The sequence below is a fragment of the Amblyraja radiata genome, chromosome 32 (assembly GCF_010909765.2).
Source record: "Amblyraja radiata isolate CabotCenter1 chromosome 32, sAmbRad1.1.pri, whole genome shotgun sequence".
Taxonomy (NCBI): Eukaryota; Metazoa; Chordata; class Chondrichthyes; order Rajiformes; family Rajidae; genus Amblyraja; species Amblyraja radiata.
The window spans coordinates 11,812,615-11,833,368 of NC_045987.1; the positions used below are offsets into that span (position 1 = coordinate 11,812,615).

At 46.0% G+C, this 20,754-nt stretch overlaps 1 protein-coding gene across 8 annotated transcripts in view; it reads right to left on the bottom strand.

Moving 5' to 3' along the window:
* The window catches only part of dnm1 (dynamin 1), a 165,174-nt gene that overhangs the window by 78,769 nt on the left and 65,651 nt on the right, over window positions 1-20,754 (bottom strand). For 5 of the 8 annotated variants that reach the window (XM_033048774.1, XM_033048775.1, XM_033048778.1 and 2 more), the window contains exons 11-14: window positions 8,017-8,103; window positions 6,743-6,813; window positions 4,194-4,245; window positions 2,032-2,043 (exon numbers count right to left, since the gene is read on the bottom strand). In XM_033048774.1, the coding sequence (XP_032904665.1) occupies window positions 2,032-2,043; window positions 4,194-4,245; window positions 6,743-6,813; window positions 8,017-8,103 (222 nt within the window). Of the gene's footprint in view, window positions 1-2,031; window positions 2,044-4,193; window positions 4,246-6,742; window positions 6,814-8,016; window positions 8,104-17,050; window positions 17,190-20,754 lie in introns of all 8 variants that reach the window. The other 3 variants (XM_033048776.1, XM_033048780.1, XM_033048779.1) reach the window with 3 other exon arrangements.

Genomic DNA, 20,754 nt, shown 5'->3' on the forward strand with positions numbered 1-20,754 from the left:
ACAAAAAGGCCAATACGGAGTGAAAAGATGAAGTACGAGGGTAAGCTGGCCAAGAATATAAAGAAGGATAGTAAAAGCTTCTTTAAGAATGTTAAGAGAAAAAGATTATTAAAGACAAATGTGTGTCCCTTGAACACAGAAACAGGTGAAATTATTATGGGGAACAAGGAAATGGCAGAAGAGTTGAACAAGTACTTTGGTTCTGTCTTCACTAAGGAAGACACAAACAATCTCCCAGATGTACGAGAGGACAGAGGATCTAGGGAGACAGAGGAATTGAAAGAAATTTGTATTGGGCGAGAAATAGTATTGAGTAGACTGATGGGACTGAAGGCTGATAAATCCCCAGAGCTTGATGGTCTGCATGCCAGGGTACTCAAGGAGGTGGCTCTAGAACATGTGGACGCATTGGTTATCATTTTCCAATGTTCTATAGATTCAGGATCAGTTCCTGTGGATTGGAGGGTAGCTAATGTTATCCCACTTTACAAGAAAGGAGCGAGAGAGAAAAAACAGAGAATTATAGACCAGTTAGCCTGACATCGGTGGTGGGGAAGATGCTGGAGTCAATTATTAAAGAAGTAATAACGGTGGATTTAGATAGCAGTAAAAGGATTGGTCCAAGTCAGCATGGATTTATAAAGGGAAAAACCCTGCTTGACTAATCTTCTGGAATATTTTGAGGATGTGACAAGTAAAAGGATGAAGGAGAGCCAGTGGATGTAGTGTATCTGGACTTTCAGAAAGCCTTTGATAAGGTCCCACACAGGGGATTAGTGGGAAAAATTAGAAAACATGGTCTTGGGGGGTAGGGTATTGAAATGGATAGAGAACTGGTTGGCAGACAGGAAACAAAGAGTAGGAATAAACGGGTCCCTGTCAGAATGGCAGGCAGTGGCGAATGGAGTGCCGCAAGGCTCGGTGCTGGGGCCGCAACAATTTACAATATATATTAATGAGTTAGATGATGGAATTAAAAGTAACACTAGCAAATTTACAGATGACACAAAGCTGGGCGGCAGTGTGAACTTCGAAGAGGATCCTAAGAAGTTGCAGGGTGACTTGGACAGGTTGAGTGAGTGGGCAGATGCATGGCAGATGCAGTATAATGTAGATAAATGTGAGGTTATCCACTTTGGCGGCAAGAACAAGGAGGCAGATTATTATCTCAATGGTGTCAGATTAGGAAAAAGGGAAGTGCAATGAGACCTGGGTGTCCTTGTACACCAGTCACTGAGAGTAAACATGCAGGTACAGCAGGCAGTGAAGAAAGCTAATGGCATGTTGGCTTTCATAACGAGAGGTTTTGAGTATCGGAGTAAAGAGGTCCTTCTGCAGTTGTACGGGGCCCTGGTGGACCACATCTGGAGTATTGTGTGCAGTTTTGGTCTTCAAATTTGAGGAAGGATATCCTTGCTATTGAGGCAGTGCAGCATAGTGCAGGTTAATCCCCGGGATGGCGGGACTGTCATTTGAGGAAAGATTGGAAAGACTTGGCTTATATTCACTAGAATTTGGAAGAATGAGAAGGGATCTTATAGAAACATACACAATTATAAAAGGACTGGTCAAGCTAGATGCAGGAAAAATATTCCCAATGTTGGGGGAGTCAAGAACCAGGGGCCACAGTCTAAGAATAAAGGGGAGGCCATTTGAAACTGAGAGAGAACCTGGAGAGTTGTGAATTTGTGGAATTCTCTGCCACAGAGGGCAGTAGAGGCTGGATGAATTTTCACTGGATGAATTTAAAAGATAGTTAGTTAGAGCTCTAGGGGCTAGCGGAATCAAGGGATATGGGGAGAAGGCAGGCATGGGTTACTGATTGTGGATGATCAGCCATGATCACAATGAATGGCGGTGCTGGCTCAAAGGGCCAAATGGCCTCCTCCTGCACCTATTTTCTATGTTTCCATGTTTCCCTATCAACGTTCCCAAGTATGTCAATGGCTCACCTCAAATCTGAACAGCCCAACTCACCCAGATGTAGTTCCAACACTTAAACCTGCGTTGCCACGGCAACCATATACTCACCATAATTTCATCCTTCATAGAGTAACCATAGCAGATGTAAAGAAGCCAAGCAGATAAGTGGCAAGGGGGAGAATGTTCAATAAAGAAAGGAAGAATATAAAATGAGCCGGGTTATTACACCAGTAAAATGAATGGCATTTGCTTACAGAACAATCCACTTACAGCAGGAATTACACATCGGTGCTTTCAACTCATTCAAGCGCATGGCAGCTGTGATTTATACCTGCAAAATGGCAGGCATTCAAAACTAGTGGAAATTTGGAAGCTAGATGTCAAAAATATATGTTTTTCAAAAATGGTTGATCTGAAAGTATTTGTGGCGAAACAGATACATTCAAAAATTTCTGGGTTTACAAAAGCTGACTAAGATGAAAATGTACAAATTTTGACTATTGTTCAATTGGATATATTGTTGCCCTTGTACGACTTATTTTTTTCTCTCTTTCAATTACTTTCTTGAATGAGCTTCATTGTCTCAAACGCTACCTGGATGAGGTAAATAAAAATGAATATCGCAATAAAAGCAACAAAAGAAATCAAGACGAGCGCAGTTGAACAAAACTCTTAAATGGGAGAAATAAACTCTTACAGGGGAAGGAGTCTTCCTTCAAAATCTGGTGACAGGAGCAACCTTTGTTCACCAGGTTCTGGCAGTGAACACCACACTCGTGATCAAATGAGCGAAGGGATTGGGGATGGTGTGTCTGGTGGGCTGCTTGGAGCTTTACCCATGAAGTCTCTCCCATCTGATCATCTAGCTGCTGCCTGGGCCTTCCCCATCGCCCTCCATGGTTACCTGCAGGCCAGCCAAGGGCAGGCAGGTATGGGAGTGCGTGCGAGAGCCAGGCAGCAGTGAAGCGAGCTTGAACCGCCAATAGGGGCCAGGGTTCACGTGACCTTTGCACTCTTCACGGTCCACAAGAAGAAAAACACAAGGCAAGACCTTGGGATCACCATTTAGGTCCAGTGTGGCAGGGAGCCAGTAAAACAAGGGCACACTAACATTCAGGTCAGACCTGTAACTGGCCTCAGTAACTGCGGGGCTGGACAACAGGAGAATCAGTCGGCCTTTTCATTCTAATGGATCTCCAGCAAGAGAGTGATAAGGATGGAGAGACGCTGTGAGAGAGAGGGGAGGGAAGGGAAGGGAAAGGGGTGAAAGAGTGCGGGTAAGAGGGAGGGAGATTTGAAAGACATAAGGAACTGCAGGTGCTGGAATCTTGAGCAAAGTGCGGCAGCCTCTACGGAGAGAGTGGAGCAACTCCGGAGGGAATAGAGAGGCAACGTTTTGGATCCAGATTTAAAAGAGGGGAGGGACGGGGAGGGGTACGACAGAGGGTGAAACAGGGGCAGGACAGGGTGGGTGGGTGAATAGGGTGGGGGGGGGGCATGGGAAGTAAAGAGAGAGGCAAAAGAGAGGGCCAGATAGAAAGGAGATTTGAGTGTGAGAGGGCCAAGAGAGGAGTGAATACAGTGACAGAGCAGCAAGAGGGAGGGTCAGGGGCGAGTAAGAAGGGGGGGGGGGGGGGGAGAGAAGGAGAGCCAACAGTGGGTGAGTGATGGAGGAGATGTAAGGGATGGCATATTGGCATGGGTTTTCACAGGAAATGTCCTGGCCTAAGTTCAGTGTGCTTGACTTCAAAGTGCTGTGGACCAGATGAGTGGGGGGGGGGGGGGTAAAGTTGGTGGTTTATGACCCACCCAAGTCCAATCTCACCCTCGCAGTCTACAAGTGCTGGAACGGAGTTGGCCATCCCAGGCAGCGTGTGGGCAGGATGTGTGACCCAGGCTAAGACTGTGCCACCAATCCCTCATGCCCGCTGCATCAGCAAACCATCAGGCATAAATTCTTGCAGCCTCCCCAAGACCAGACCACCTCCCCCCCACACCCCCACCCCCCGAGCCAGGGACCCCCTTGTGGCTCCGTGCGACACTGGACTTTGATCTACATAATAGCCCGCACTTGAACTCTGATCTCTGCCCTACTTTCAGCGGGAGTAAAGACTAGGAGACCATTCAAGAGACCAGCATCAGTCCTTTGGGGGCGTTTGCTCCTAGATTCAGCCGGTGTTGCCCAAAGGCTGTGCCTCAACCTCCAACCAGACACAACAGCCCCCACTGTACCCCTACTCATCAGTCGCTCCCGGCCAGCCTGTAAATACCTGATTGCTTGCCGCCTTCTTCTTGCTCAGCTGACAGCTCCTCGGCTGTGCGCTGTAAACAAGACCAGAAACAACCTTCAGCACAAGAGCCAGCAGCAGAGAAAGGTTTATCAACAACAAATAAACGACCGGAAAATATCCTGAATAGTCACTGGTTAGCAAGGGTCACGTCGCAAATTAACGGCCTTCAAATAACCATATTACGTAAAAGTGGAAGATCTTTTAGAGGTGTCTAAAATCATGAATTGATAGGGTAGAGTCTATTACCCAGGGCCGGGGAAGTTAGAACTAGGGGACATAGGTTTAAGGTGAGAGGGGAAAGATTGAATAAGAACCTGAGGGGCAACTTTGTCAGACAGAGGGTGGTTGGGCATACGGAATGAGCTGCCAGAAGAGGTAGTTGAAACAGGTACTATAACGGCATTTAAAAGACACTAGGACAGGTACATGGATAGGAAAGGTTTAGAGGGATATGGGCCAAACGCGGGCAAATGGGACTAGCTGAGGTGGAGCATATTGGTCAGCATGGACGAGTTGGGCTGAAGGGCATGTTGTATGAATCAATTACTCTAAAAAGCTGAATGCCACCGCTGCCTTTAAAGGCTGCCTGTATGACTGGCTTCATACAGAGGGAATTATTGTACAGAATCGTCGCCTTAACTGGCTGAAATGGCTTCACTTGGAGATTATCTGCAAGCTGTTTAATCGTGAGGAGCGTTACAGTCCAGTCTGACTTTGCCCTAACCCAACCAATCCTTTGGTGTTGAGGCAGCCAAACGATTCGACAAATGGCCTGCAGTGAAGCAAACGATTTGCTGAGACACGTAGTCTGTTTGGAGCACAGAGATTTTAAAAAATCTGCATCAATATCTCCCAGTAATTTCTCTGGAGAAATTTAGTGGGTGGAGGATGGTATGTTTATACTAAGGACTTAAAATCAAATTCAGTGGCTGAGATGAGAGTGGTGGTGAAGTTGAATTAATGAGTCACCCCAGCACCTCTGCTCTCGCTTGCTGCAACCTCCAGCATTCTGACACACAAACATGCCCTACAAACCTGCACGGCAACATACACTTATAGACGCTCAGCTTATGGACAAAATGGTGCCGATACACACTATTTATAAACATACATGTTAAGTTACAGTTAAATTTGCCCTTGCCGTTGCATTTCACTTTTTAGAGGTACTGGTACGCTGTACAGTCACAAGATTAGCACTGCGTACAAACATATACACACCCCTATATACGCAAATACACACTCATATACATACAAGCAACCAAAATCATGTGCACAGTCACACACATCCTCGTGCACATACGTACATGAAAGGTTGCGAACACACAAGTGAAGTTAAAGTCAGCAGTTGGAACGTTATTTTAGAATGCAGCAGAATACGGAGAAAGGAGTCACAACACTGAGCGGGTGGTGGAGGTTCTCAAAACATTTCCATTTCCAGACGCCCTGAATCGCCAAGGCAGAGGAAGCGAGGGAACAAGATGGGATTAGGGGCTGAGTGAAGATGGGTACTTGATGCTCAGCGTGGATATGGTTGTCTGAAGGCTCCGATTCTATGCAATACAGCTCTGTGGCTCTATCTCTCTTACACACACACACACACACAGGCAGAGACACGCACAGGAAGACACTCATGCACAGGCAGACACACACACACACAGGCGGACACTCACATACGCACAGGTTGACACACACACGCATAGGTAGGCACACACACTTGGGGCAGTCACGCAGACAGACAGACACCCACACATGGGTTGACACACACAAGCAGACACAGACAGACAGCACACACACACACACACACACACACACACACACACACGGGTTGACATACACAAGCAGACACAGACAGACAGCAGACACACACACAAGCAGACAGACAGACAGCAGACACACACATGGGTTGACATACACAAGCAGACACAGACAGACAGCAGACACGCACACAAGCAGACAGACAGACAGCAGACACACACACACACATGGGTTGACATACACAAGCAGACACAGACAGACAGCAGACACACACACACACACGGGTTGACATACACAAGCAGACACAGACAGACAGCAGACACACACACACACACGGGTTGACACACACAAGCAGACAAACACAGACAGCAGACACACACACACACACATGGGTTTACACACACAAGCAGACACAGACAGACAGCAGACACACACACACACATATGGGTTGACATACACAAGCAGACACAGACAGACAGCAGACACACACACATTAGGGAGACCACATCTGGAAGCTGGTTTGTTTCTCTCCTGCTCCAAGGAGCTGAGGCTTATGTAGATCCTGCAACATGTGGCCTTTGGGTAGCGCAGGATAGGGATGAGTCAAGCTGGCCTGAACTAGGGATGGAGACAGCCGGCATCCTGAGCTGTATTACGATGGGAAGCCACATTCCACCCACTAAAGCAGCGGGACAACCTCGGGTGGAACCAGTCAGTGACAATCTGCTAATTGGCTGCAATCTATGCGGGCGATGTTCTGACCGTTCACTTACTTGGCGAATCCAATGAAATCCTCGTGGTTTGTGTTCATGTAGGACAGCTCGATGTCGATCAGCAGCATGACCTGCAGAGGGGGAATAACAGTGGCTGAGCCCGACTTCCAAATGGAAGGCAATGGATTATACAACAGAGGTATCACAAAGTACTGGAGGAAGTCTGCGGGTCAGGCAGCACCTGTGGAGGGAATGGACAGGCTGATGGAACATGGGAGAAGAGGTGGGAATAGGAAAATTATAGGTGGCGACAGGTGATTCCTCTCTTTGCCAACTTTCTCTCCTCCCTGCCCCATCAGTCTGACCCACTGAGTCCTCCAGCATCTTGTGTTTACTTTACTTTAGAGATACAGCGTGGAAACAGGCCCTTCTGCCCACCAAGTCCACGCCGACCAGCAAACACCACAGCACTGTACAGAACATATATGCAGCCCTTTGTCTTTTGCTCAAGATCCCAGCAATTTGCAGTTTCTAGTGTCTCAAATCTGCTGGAACTGCGAGAAGGTTTCAGGCAAACTGTTAGTTTAATGGTCAAATATATCAGAAGGGAGATTTAGAAAACTTATCCTTCAGGTGGAAAGATGTTCCAATCTGCAACGTCGATCATGAAAGAGTGCTGGATGCAGATTCAGCAACGTGAAAAGGATAAGTACACAGAAAGGAAAACGTTGGAATCAGCGATGGTGCAGAGACCACAAGGGGCCGCATGCATTTCCAGTTGCCCCATTGCAGGAAGCATGTGGAGGCTGTGGAGAGGGTGTAGAAGAGGCTTACCGGAATGGCGCCTGGATTAGAGGTTATTAGCTGTAAAGTGAGGTTGGGCAAAGTTGGTTTGTTTCCACTGCAACGTTGAAGGCTGAGAGCAGACCTGATAGAAGCATGTATATTTTTGAGAGGCATTGATAAGGCTGGCAGTCAGAAACTTTTCTCCCAGGGTGGAAATGTCACAGACTAGAGGATATAGCTTTAAGGTTAGAGGGGAATATTTAAAGTTGATATGCAAGGTATTTTATTTTTTTTGTACTCAGCGAGTAGTGAGTGCCTGGAACATGCTGCCTGGAGTGGTGGTGGAGGCAGATACAATAGGAGTATTTTGACTGTGCAGGGAATGGATATTAATCACGTGCAACAGTTTAACTTGACATCATGTTGGCCATGAACATTGTGGGCCGGAAGGCTTGTTCCTGCGCTGTACTGTTCTGTTCTGTGTTCTATGTTCCCACGCTGGGCCATTACAAAGCAACAACATGCTCCGGTCTTTCCAGATTCCATACCTGGTCTTTAGTTCTGCCTTCTCGATCTCGGATGTGAGTGGTCACAATCCGGTCCATTTCTTCCCGCAAGTGTGGATACTGGCCCAACTGTAACAGAGAACGGGGTGGACAGGTGGAACACAGCCCCAAGTATCTATGTCCATTCACACACACAACACTTAGAAAATCTACATATGTACATTGCAATACATTACTGTGATCAGCCAGCAAGTGTCTTCCATCAGGTCTAAAACCCGATGACTAAGCATGAAGCATGTGTTGGGATTACAGCAGTAAGTAAGGTCGAGACGGAGCCAATTTAAGAATTTACACGGACATTGGACAAAATTAGTTGTCGTCAAGTTCAAAGTTTCAATACAACCCAGAAATGCCTGGAGTTTAATGAATTATCAAACTTAATAATTAAAATATTTTTTTTGATTCTCCCCACTTCCAACCTCAATGGGGGCCAGAGTTGGTAGCAGGAGAATATTTATCTGCCCACCGGGAAGCAGTTGATGAGATACTTGGGATGGTGGGACTTCATTGGGCCAAGGGCCACAGATTTCCGCCATACCTCAAATGAAGCAGCTCTGCTCCCTCCCTCCCTCCCTCCTCCTCTCCAGCCATTCCCACAGCGACCAGCGTCAGTGGCAGTGGAGGATGAGGCAGTATAGGCTGCATACGCCGAGCCTTAGCTGGAGAACAGGCAAACAAAGAGGAACACCACGGGGGCAACTGAAGCAGCGAGTAGAAAACGTCTTTTTTGGTTAAAAGGGTTCAGATTCTTTAGCCCAGTTGTGAGGGCAACATTTAATCATGGTCAACCCGAAGAGCCGCGTGAACCTCAATCACTTTGCCATTTATCAGTCTATATAGGGATAAGGTTGCCTACGCTGATGCAGTATTGTACAGCAATATGCTCTCCCATAGGTCTCCATGGGCTATTTTCCATTAGAGACACACACACACACACACATATTGTATCCGCGTGCAAACAGGCAGCCATGCAAGCTCCAGAGAATAAGATGCGGTGGGGATAGACAGGAGAGGAACAGGTAGGTTAGTACACGAGGTGGCAGAATGACAGCACACAGATTGAGGTACGTTTTAACAAAGGCAATGTTGGCCTTAGATGAGAATTTAGTTTGGTCCTAAATCCATAACCACGTCTGTCTCACCTTTCGGAACTCAATGAGATAAATGAGGCTACGAAATGACAGAATTCCCTTCCTTGGCATTCAGGGGTGAGGGGGTGGACAGATAAGCAGCAAATCTGGGCTCCCCTACACTGCCCCAGGCTGACAAATACTGGCCTTCTCCCCATTCCCATCTCCACGCCAATTAGTCACAAACCCCCCTCCTCAGATTCTTAGTGCAGTTCCAAAAACCGAGATGAAAGGGTGGTTGGAGGGCCTGCACATGCACGCAATAGACATGCACACATGTACACACGCACACACATGTGTAGTGGTCGCATCTGGTCTTCTGTCTAAATGCTCAGCTCTCTCGCCCACACACTAAGATTTGTTCTGATCTCATGCCAGGGATTCTTGGAGAGAACACGATCCAGGAAGATCTCAAACCAAGACCTTCTGCTTGGAGGATCTATTCCTAAAGTGCTTGAGTCATAATTTTGTTTGGGAGAGGTAGCAGATGACCTTCTTGCCGCAGAGCAAGAACAAGATGAGATACAAACGTGGCATTTCCCTATTCTACAACTAGATAGCCAATTATTAGTAACACCAAACAGTATTAATACCCTGAGATTAATGCTTTCAGCTTGCACGCCCACATTTAGTGAAGCAATGTTCTAAATGAATTACGCAGACTGAAATCTTCATCATCATTAGAGGACAGAGGACTTTTTGCCAGCATTTCAATGAAGTCATTAGAATGGATTAAAAAAAAGATTAGTGTCTCCAAAAATAATTGTGCCAAGCTCCAATCTGTCCAGCAGTGACTTTTGTTTCCTACAATTCTCTCGTTACAATGAAGGTTGCATTAATATTTTCCCACAGAACTTGCAGGAAGATGTGAAACTTGTGGAGGGGGTTGGTTGTGGCTGAATAAGAAAGGGAATGCTTAGCCAATTCATACCACATATATTTCCAACACGGAATACTATTTCGACATTCTTGTCGAAACAAAGGGAAACACTCTTGTCTGCGGACATCAGCAAGAGGTTGGAAAAAAGCTCAATCCCCTCCAGGTTTTTAACAGTGTACTGGAGTTAGACACAACATGCTGGAACACCTCAGCAGGACGGGCAGCAACTCTAGACAGAAGGAATGGGTGACGTTTCGGGTCCAGACCCTTCTTCGGACTGAGAGTCAGGGGAGAGGGAAACAAGAGATATGGAAGGGTAAGGTGTGAAAGTTTGGAAATCTTTGGAGAAAGTTTGGGACCCTTCCATCCTAAGCCCCATAGTTATACGTCAACTTGGAATATTTTAAACTTAATTAACATCCCACTCAAACCCCACAGCATGAACACCTGGGACACAAGAACATCTACATCCCCGCCCCATCCAAGCAGTAAGAAGGTAACATAGTGGCGAAGCTGGTGGAGCTGCTATGTCAGAGACTTGGGTTTGATCCTGACCTCAGGTGCTCTCTGTGTGGAATTTGTACCATCTCCCAGTGACCGCATGTGTTTCCTCCCACATCCTAAAGACATGTGGGTTTGCAGGTTAAATGGCCGCTGTAAATTGCCCTTAGTGTGTAGGGAGTGGATGAGAAAGGGGAATAACATTTAACTAGAGTGAATGGGTGATTGATGGTCGGCATGCATTAGGTGTGCCTAAGGACCTGTTTCAATGCTGCATCTCTAATCTAAACTAATGACAATTTTTTTGTGTTGACTGCCATTGCAAAGTTTGAAGGCTGATATTTTCATTCTAAAGCAAAAAATGAACTCAGCGGGTCAGGCAGCATTTGTGAAGGGAATGGAGGAATGATATTTTGGGTCGGGACACTTCTTCATACATCATTCATTCATCCATTCCCTCCACAGATGCTGCCTGACCCGCTGAGTTCCTCCAGCACTTTGCCCTTTGCTCAAGATTTCAGCATCTGCAGTTCCTTGTGTCTCCTTTCCACAGCAAGGGAAGTTTTCCACTGCACACAGCAGGGGCAAAAGCTCAGTCGCTGTGTTGGTGTCTGTATCCAACTGAACTACAGCAGAACTACATGATTAAACGCCTCTAGGTGTCAATTTATCTGGATGGCAAGGTCACAAGGCAAGGGTAACAAGAAAATAATCTTGCCAATTACTGCTGCCGCTGGTTTAAAGACATTAACTGAGAGGCCACGTTAATTACATACAGAAAGCTTTCTGTGACACTTATGAACCTCAAGTTCCTCATTAGAGCAAAGACACTACTAATGAATTGGGCCCACGATTAGATCAATTGATAAGTGCAGACCGAGCAGCTGGAGTATTCTAGCTTGTTACCGTCTGATTAGATCCTGGCTGATCTCCACATTATTCTGCCTCGGCCCTGCAAGTCTTGCTTAACAAACACCTAAAATTCACCAAAAAGAAGATGCAAGGTGCTGGAGTAAAGGGCCTATCCCACTTTCACGAGTTATTCACAAATTCGCCCCCTTGATTCAAACTCGCAGAATGTTCGTAACGAGTCCGTGGGAGGTCGTAGGAGTTCGTACATATATATATATATCGTAGCGGCTCATTATGCCAGCCTTAGGTACTCGTGGCATCAGGTAAGTCGGGACGTTTTTTCCAGCCCGATAAAAAATGTCCACCAGTAAAAAGATGGTCGGGTTGAAAGAAATTGCAACTTTTTACTCGTAAGGGGGGCATCGAAATTGCCGTGGGAATTCATAGGAGATCGTGAGCATAGTCGTGGAAGGTCGTAGAACTTTGTAGATTATCACGATCTTGATTTTTTATTTAGGTCCTTTAAACTCGGCAGAGGTTTTGAATCAAGCCGTGAAAGTGGGACAGGCCCTTAACATTGTGTCTAACTAAAAATCTCAGTTTTGGCACTTACAAAAATGGGACAGATGTTCAGACATGCCTGCCCCGTGTTATCTCATCAGCCCCACAACCAGAAGCGTTCTGACCCTTGTACTGAATTGACTAAAAGAAAAATATTTGTCTATCCCAATAAATCTTTTAATCATCTTAACACTTTGACCTTCCCTGATGAAGACGACACGGGTTTTGCAACATTTTCCCAGCATTGAACTCGGTGTAATCACAATATCACTCTGTGGGTTGGAGATGGGACACAAACTGGACCCGAGAGATTTGGGCTCGTGATTCTCGTGCAGCTCAGGGGGCCGATGCTTCAGCTACAGACTGGGGATGAAATCTCTGCTGCCTTACTCACTCTTCCAAGAAACAAAGTGATGGAGTAACTCAGCAGGTCAGGCAGCATCTCTGGGAACATGTGGGTTGGATGACGTTTCGGGTCGGGACCCATCCTTAGAATGATTCTAGAGAGTGGGGCGAGGAAAGCTACAACAGAGGAGGGGCAGGGCAAAGCTTTGCAACTAAGAGGTGAAAACAGGCAGGGAGGGGGCAAGGGAGGGAAGGGGAGGGAGGGAAGGGAGGGAAGGGGGGGAAAGGGGTTGGGTTGGGTTGTAGGGCACATGGTTGGACAAAGGCCAAGTCAAGTCAAGTCAAGTCAAGTTTATTTGTCACATACACATACGAGATGTGCAGTGAAATGAAAGTGGCAATGCTCGCGGGCTTTTGTGCAAAAGACAAACAACCAAACAACTATAAACACAATCATAACACACATATTCTTTTACATAATAAATAATGGAAGGAAAAACGTTCAGTAGAGTTAGTCCCTGGTGAGATAGGCGTTTACAGTCCGAATGGCCTCTGGGAAGAAACTCCTTCTCAACCTCTCCGTTCTCACCGTATGGCAACGGAGGCGTTTGCCTGACCGTAGCAGCTGGAACAGTCCGTTGCAGGGGTGGAAGGGGTCTCTCATGATATTGTTGGCCAGAGATGAAAATAAAGTTATGAGACAAAAGGGTTGAAAAGTTGCGAATTGTGAAGCCAGAGGAAGGAACAGAAGTGGAGGTGGAGAGGGAGGGGAGAGACTGATGCAAATCTAGATGGGTCATGGGAGAAAGAGGGTGGGGGAGGGGAATTTTATTCCAGATTTAATTTGGTCATTTCAGATAGTGATCGGCCCAATTACTCCAAACCCAGCCTTGGCCCTATTCCGCCTTCCTTCTCCTTGCATGACAATCTTTGTTTACAATCAGTCTGAAACACCTATCCATGTTCTCGAGAGATGCTGCCTGACTCGCTGAGTTAATCCAGCACTGTGCCTTTTTTTTGTAAACCATCATTTGCAGTTCCTTATGTCTAATCACTGTTTACCGTTCAACCTTCCAGCACCCCCATCACTGACTTCCCTACTAGTCTCTCCCTTCTTGTACAACACTTCCAGCCACTTGTTCCTTATCTCAAGACTTCTTTACCTCCAACTTTTCCCAGTTCATCAACCTGGAATTTCTCTCCACAGATGCTGCCTGACCTACTGAGTAGATCCAGCATTTCAATTCAGATTTCAAGTTTCTTCACTATTTTTGCTTTCGTGTTGGTAAATATTTTAATCGATCTAACTAAAAAGGAACGACATCAATAAGATTTCAGAGCTAAAACTAACAGAGTGCTGAGTAAGCTAATCAAATATGTATGGCTCAACCATGAGCAATTAGAAGAGAATTAAGGGTCAAGGAGTTTGAAGGGAAGAAAAATTGTTGCGTTTGATTCCATTAAATTATTGAAAGGAATTTTTATTTTCCAGTTATGGGCAAGTTATGGCCTTGCAAGCCTCTCCCTCCAGCCAGAGAGTAGAAAGGGCAACAGTCTGAACTGACATCTCACAGAAGCTACTTGAATACCAGAATATTAGCTGCCAGGAGAGGTTGGACAAATTTGGATTGTTTTCTCTGGAACATCTAGAACTGACAGAAGTATACAAAGTTATGAGAGGAGTAGATAGGGTAGACAGTCAGAACCTATTTTGCAGGGTGGAAATGTCAAAGACTCAAGGACTTGTTTTCGACAAATTTTGGTTTATTAGGTTCTGTTATGTGTGGGTTGGGGGAGTGGGGAGGGGGGGTGAAACATGGAACGTGCTGCCTGGGTGGTGGTGGTAGAGACAGGACAATGGGGTTGAGAGGGAATAATAGATCAGCAATAATTGAATGACGGAGCAGACTCGATGGGCCAAATGACCTAATTCTGCTCCTATGTCTTATTCACACAATATTGGCATTGAAGAGGCTTTTAGATAAGCGCATGGATATGCAGGGAATGGAGGGATATGGATCACATGCAGGCAGAGGAGACTGGTTTAACTGGGCATTATGTTTGCCACAGACACTGTGGACAAGGGGCCTGTGCTGCACTGTTCTATGTTCTATCAATGGTGGAGAGTACTCTCAGCACTGAGCTCAAACACACTTGGATGAGGGCTGACAAAAATGCTGGAGAAACTCAGCGGGTGAGGCAGCATCTATGGAGCGAAGGAGTAGGTGATGTTTTGGGTTATGACCCTTCTTCAGACTGATGTGGGGATGGGGGGGTGGGAAGAAGAAAGGAAGAGGTGGAGACAGTGGGCTGTGGGAGAGCTGGGAAGGGGAGGGGAAAGAGGGAGGAAGCAAGGACTACCTGAAATTGGAGAAGTCGATGTTCATACCGCTGGGGTGTAGGCTACCCAAGCGTATTATGAGGTGCTGCTCCTCCAATTTGCGGTGGGACTCACTCTGGCCATGGAGGAGGCCCAGGACAGAAAGTTCGGATTTGTAATGGTAGGGGGAGTTGAAGTTTAGATTGTGACTAGAATCCTCAAAGCAACCAAAGGGGGAACCGCCACTGTACTTTGAGGAAAATTAAAAAACGTTGTGAAACTGAATGAAAATCTAATGCAAATGTCACAATCGTCAAGTTTTATGAATTTATTGCTGACGTCGGGCTTTTGACATTCCATGTGGGATGAAGATTTAATAAGAATTTAAAGTTATATGATGAAAAACTCCTATTACGTGGATAAGACAAGTTTGGAGGGATATGGACCAAGCGCAGGCAGGTGGGACTAGTGTAGCTGGGACATGTTGGGCGGTGTGGGCAAGTTGGGCCGAAGGGCCTGTTTCCACATTGTATCACTCTATGATTCACTATGATTCTATTAGGATCCTGTCCCAAGTCATCTGAATCATTGTTCAGAAGCCTCATGGCATAAAGTGGCAAAGACAACAGGGAGAAGAGTAAAGCTTCTCTTGTTGATCCTTTTGTATTTGTGACTCCAGATTTGAATTTCTTCATAGTGAAGATATCCTCCCTGAATGTATTGAACCTCTTCACCATTTTGAAGATTTATAAACATCCAGCATGGAAACAGGCCCTTTAGCTCAACTTGTCCATGTTAACCAAGATACCCCATCTAATCTGGTCCCATTTACCAACCTTCAGCCCATACCCCTCTAAACCTTTCCCATCCGTGTACCTGTCCAAATGTCTTTTGGATGTTGTTATTGTACCTGCCTCAACTACTTCTTCTGACAGCTCGTTCCATATACCCGCCACACACTGTGTGAAAAAGTTGCCCCTCCAGTTCTTATTCAATCTTTCCCCTTTCACATTAAACCCAAATCATCCGATTTTTGATTTCCCTACCATTGGGAAAAGACTACATTCACCATAACTATTCCCCTCAGGATTTTATACACCATTGTGAGATCACCCCTCATCCCCCTGTGCTCCAAAAGAATAAAATCCTAGCCTGCCCAACCTCTTCTAATGGGGCCTCCAGTGCTGGCAACATCCGCCTAGAGAAGTCTTTCAAAATAAATGAGCCCCGACCTAATCTATTATGTGAAATAGCTGTAAAAATCTGGTTCAAAACAGAATTCATGAAGGGCCTTTGAGCTGCAATGTTAATTCTGTTCACCATTCTCAGATGCTACCTGACCTGGTAGAATGTTCTGAAGATAGACAAAAAGCTGGAGTAACTCAGCAGGTTAGACAGCATCTCTGGAGAAAAGGAATGGGTGACGTTTTGGGTCAAGACCCTTCCTATAATTTTCAGCTTCTATGTTGTTATGGGTTGCTATCCTCCCAATAACAACCAAACTTTCTGCACAGTGTCTTTCTAGGCCAAAGTTCCCCCACTTGATCTGGCAAGGATGGGCTTGCTCGAGACCACTGTCACAACCATCCCAGCCACCAAACGTAAAGCAAAGTTCTTAGGGACCCAGGAAAATATTTCCTCCTTTCTTATGAAGTGTGATTTGGCATTAGAAAATGAAATTGGGCATTAGATTGGCCATTAGAAATCGGGCATTAGAAGTGGGGCCTTCAGCAACTTGGCGAAAAATCAATAACTTTCCATTAGTCAAGGACATTAGATGTCAATTGACAGCACAGGGGCTCAGCTGGTAGAGCAGCTGCCTCACAGAGCCAGGCACACAGGTTCAATCCTGACCTTGGGTGCTGTCTGTGTGGAGCTTACACGTTCTTCCTCTGACCACTCCGGATGCTCCGGTTCTCTCCCACATCCCAAAGATGTGTGGATTTGTAGGTCAATTGGCCTCTGTATATTGCCCCCAGTGTGTAGGGAGTGGGATAACATGGAACTTGTGCGACAAAAAGGCCTGTTTCCCTGCCGTATCTCCAAACTAATCCTCCCAAAAGTACTCAGGTCCACACTATCATTGTCTTAACAGTCTGTTTGTTCCAATAAATTGGTACAAAAATGCGACCTAACATCAGATGAAACAGTGGTAATGAACTGGGGAAACTACACACTTCATGAACAGTGAATGTCTGGAGATTACATCTCATGTTGTGTCCACTTAACTACAGGCTACACCCCTATCCCAAAGACAATCCGGGTTCTAATGTTGTTCTACTGAGCAGCAAACTGAACGTGGAAACTCGTGCTGTACAAATATCTTAGTCAGCATTGCCTTAGAATGGAAAAGGCACTGGTTTAAATTTTGGGTTAAACAAATTATGTAGCAAAGGCAGGGTTCAAAGAAAGGGTGTGACCTTTTACCTTTTCAGTACACTTTCTGATGGTGCCAGTGAGTTCGCTCACCACCATATCTACGCACTTCAAACTTGGTTCCTTCAGCTTTAGGATCTGCTTTTTCACTATAGCCTCAAATGCAAGGTCAGGGGTGAAGAGCCCAGTTCTGCATTGCATCGTGGGAGGAAAATGACGACAAGGAGGTGGGGGGGAGGGGGGGGGGGGGGAGGTGGGAGGGGATGGGAGGGGAGAAGGTGGGGAGTAGCAGGGTGAGGGGGTGAAAACATGGGAAGGGACATAAAGCAAAAGGAAGAGTAAGACCTTGGTTACCTTTAAGGCTTTCATACTGGGGGGTGAGGATGGGGTGGTGTGGGGGGAAAGGAGGAGGGGGGGTTGTTGGAGGAGAGAGAGTGCAGGTTCCAGCTGACAAACAAGTATTTTTTATACTGAGTATTGAACAGATACAAAGGGCCCTCGGCTCCACTGGGTCATGCCAAACAACGCAAGGCATCTTTCTCAAAGCTGTGTGAACTGTTTGTTTTGGATTTTGAAAGTTGAGTAAAGTCAGTTTGAGAACTAGTTAGTGGATTTTTGCTGCAAAAAACCCCAAAAAAGGCATAGTCCCAGGTTTGTGATCAAATCCCTGTCCCTTGACAACTTCAAAAACCTGTCCCACCCTGGTCATTCCTTCTTCTCCCTGCTCCCGTCCAGCAGAAGATACCGATAATTGAAAGCACTCACCACCAGGCTCAGGAACAGCTTCTTCCCTCTGTTATCAGGCTTCTATAAGCTAGGGTACTGCCCAATTCACTTCTCCCTCACTGTAAACACTGGACTGTGTCTCTGGAACTGGTGCGCTCCAATCCTGCACTCGTATTTTTCCCTTTGCTCTATCTACAGTACTTAAATTTGACTTGATTGCATTTATGTATGATATATCAGGTCTGTTTGGATAGCATGCAAAACATTGCTTTTCACTGTAAATGTGACAATAATAAACCTAAATTGATTAGATTAGTTCTGAGCCCTCGATAGTGAGTAATTCCTAGTCAGCTCCACAGATGGGTCAATGGATGGTGAAGCTGTTCCCAGTGTTCACAGTCTTAGCTTGCCCTCTTTCTTCTAACATTACAAAGGCAGCTTTCCCTAGATGAGGTGAACAGTGATTCTCCCACCTGCACTGTAGTATTGGCAGGTCGGCAAGACTACGCTAACGTCCTCATAAACTCAAATCAATAGCACCTAAATGTCAAATTCTGTCAAATCTCCATTTTGGAATTTGTATCTGAAACCTCACTCTGAGCTGACTCCTGGAATGAAGGTGCTGTCCTAGATTGAGCAGGTTAGGTCGACACTTTATTAGAGTTTAGAAATTTGACACTGTGGACGTTGAGAGGATTTCTCACCTCTTGGGGCTATCTAGAACCAGGAGGGCTGGATTCAGACTAAAGGGATCGCCTATTTAATGACATGAAGAAGAGCTTTTCTCTCAGTGGGGGGGGGGGGGGGGGGGTATGACTGTGCAATTCTCTACCCCAGACTGCAGTAAAGATAGAGTTGGTTAATATATCCATTGTTTGGTCTAGGGGTGAGTAAAGGATTATAGGGGTTTAAAAAAAAAAATCACAAAGTGCTGGAGTAACTCAGCAGGTCAGGCAGCGTCTGTGGAGGACATGGATAGGCAGCATTTTGGGTTGGGACCCTTCTTCAAATTAACTGGAGGTGGGGACAAGTGATAGGTGGATACAGGTGAGGGGGGGGGGGATGGGGGGTTTGATTGGCAGGTGTTTGGACAAAGGACAAGAATGAAATGAACACAAAAGGCTGTGAGATTAGGGGAGAAGAAGCATGAAATGTGAAGCCAGAGGAAGGGATATTGGTGGAAGAGTGAGCGAGTTAGGAAAAGGAGGTGGGTTTGTGGGAGAAATTGGTGCGCATCAGGGTGGGGCGCAGGGGAGAGAGGGGGAAAAGGGGAAGGGGGGGGGGTTCAAGTTGTTACCTAAATGTGGAGAATTCAATGTTCATACTGTTGGGTTGTAAGCTACCCAAACACAATATGAGGTGTTGATTATAGAAGTCACACAAATAGGTGACGCCTATAATCAATGGTCACAGCGGCAGAGTTGCTGCCTTACAGCGAATGCAGCGCCGGAGACCCGGGTTTGATCCCGACGACGGGTGCTGTCTGTACGGAGATTGTACGTTCTCCCCGTGACCTGCGTGGGTTTTCTCCCAGATCTTCGGTTTCCGCCCACATTCCAAAGACGTACAGGTTTGTACTTGGCTTGGTAAATGTAAAAAATTGTCCCTAGTGGGTGTAGGATGGTGTTAATGTGCGGGGATCGCTGGTCGGCACGGACCCGGTGGGCCGAACGGCCTGTTTCTGCGCTGTATCTCTAAACAAAACTAAATGGAGCAGAGACCAATATCAGATCAATTATAATGTTACTGATCGGTGCAGCAGAAGATATGGGCAACTCTGGCTCCTATTTCTTCTTTTTACATGATCGTCTTAAAACCCATCTTGGACCAGGCTTTTGCTCATCTGACCCAAACTTCAGCTTTCACACAGTCCTGCATCAGATCTTGTTTAGCAATGGTTCTGCAGAGCTTTGTGGAATGGTAAACCATGTCAAAGGTGCTAGATATATATATATACTGTTGCAGAATATTCTCCAGCAAGAGAAGCGGTCTCCTTGTATCTACAACAAGCAGAGTGCTGGAGGAACTCAGCGCGTCGGGCAGCCTCAGTGGAGGGAATGGGCAAGTTTCGAGTCAGGGCCTTTCTTCTGAAGATGCTGCCTGACCCGCTGAGTTCCTCCAGCACTTTGCGTTTTGCTCAAGATTCCAGCATCTGCAGTTCCTTGTGTCTCCATTATCTACGATTATATTGGATCTTATTCATATTCGTTGTTCATCAAGACTCCTAAATTACACGTAGCTACCTCTCAACTTTAGCAAACATCAAAGCTGATATTTAGAAGACGGACAGATAATCTCAGCAAAACATCCACAATTATTGCAGACCAAGGAAAGATAAATGCTGACAGACTTTTCCCTGGCCTGGGGAGATATATGGAAGACTGGAAGACTGACGTGACACAGTGGTACAGCTAATAGGGTTGTTGCCTCACAGCTCCAGAGACCTGGCTTCAACTCCTAATGGAGTTTGCAAGTTCTCCCTGTGCCTACATGGGTTTCCTCCCACATCCCTTCTTTAGTCAGAGGGTGGTGAATCTGTGGAATCCTTTGGCACACAGAAGACTGTGGAGGCAAAGTCTGTGGATAAAGGCAGAGATAACTAGATTCTAGATTAGAACGGGTGTCAGAGGTTACAGGGAGAAGGCAGGAGAATGGGGTTAGGAGGGAGAGATGGATCAGCCATGATTGAATGGCTGAGTAGACTTGATGGGCCGAATGGCCTAATTCTGCTCCTATCACTCATGATCATATGACCCCAAAGATAAGCAGATTAATACGTTAATTGACCACCATATATTGTCCCAGTATTGCACCATAAAAGATCGAGTGGTAGAATCTGGGGGCAGCTGATGAGAATAAAAAATGGAATTAGTGTAATGTGAATGGATCGTTGATGGTCGCTACAGACTTACTGAGCTAAAGGGACTGTTTCCGTGGTGTAAAAACTCCAAAAACTCACTTGTGTGAGATTGCATAATCTCAATGAACAGTGAAATAAGTAAGGGGTTGTGGTCCATCCTTGCTCTGTT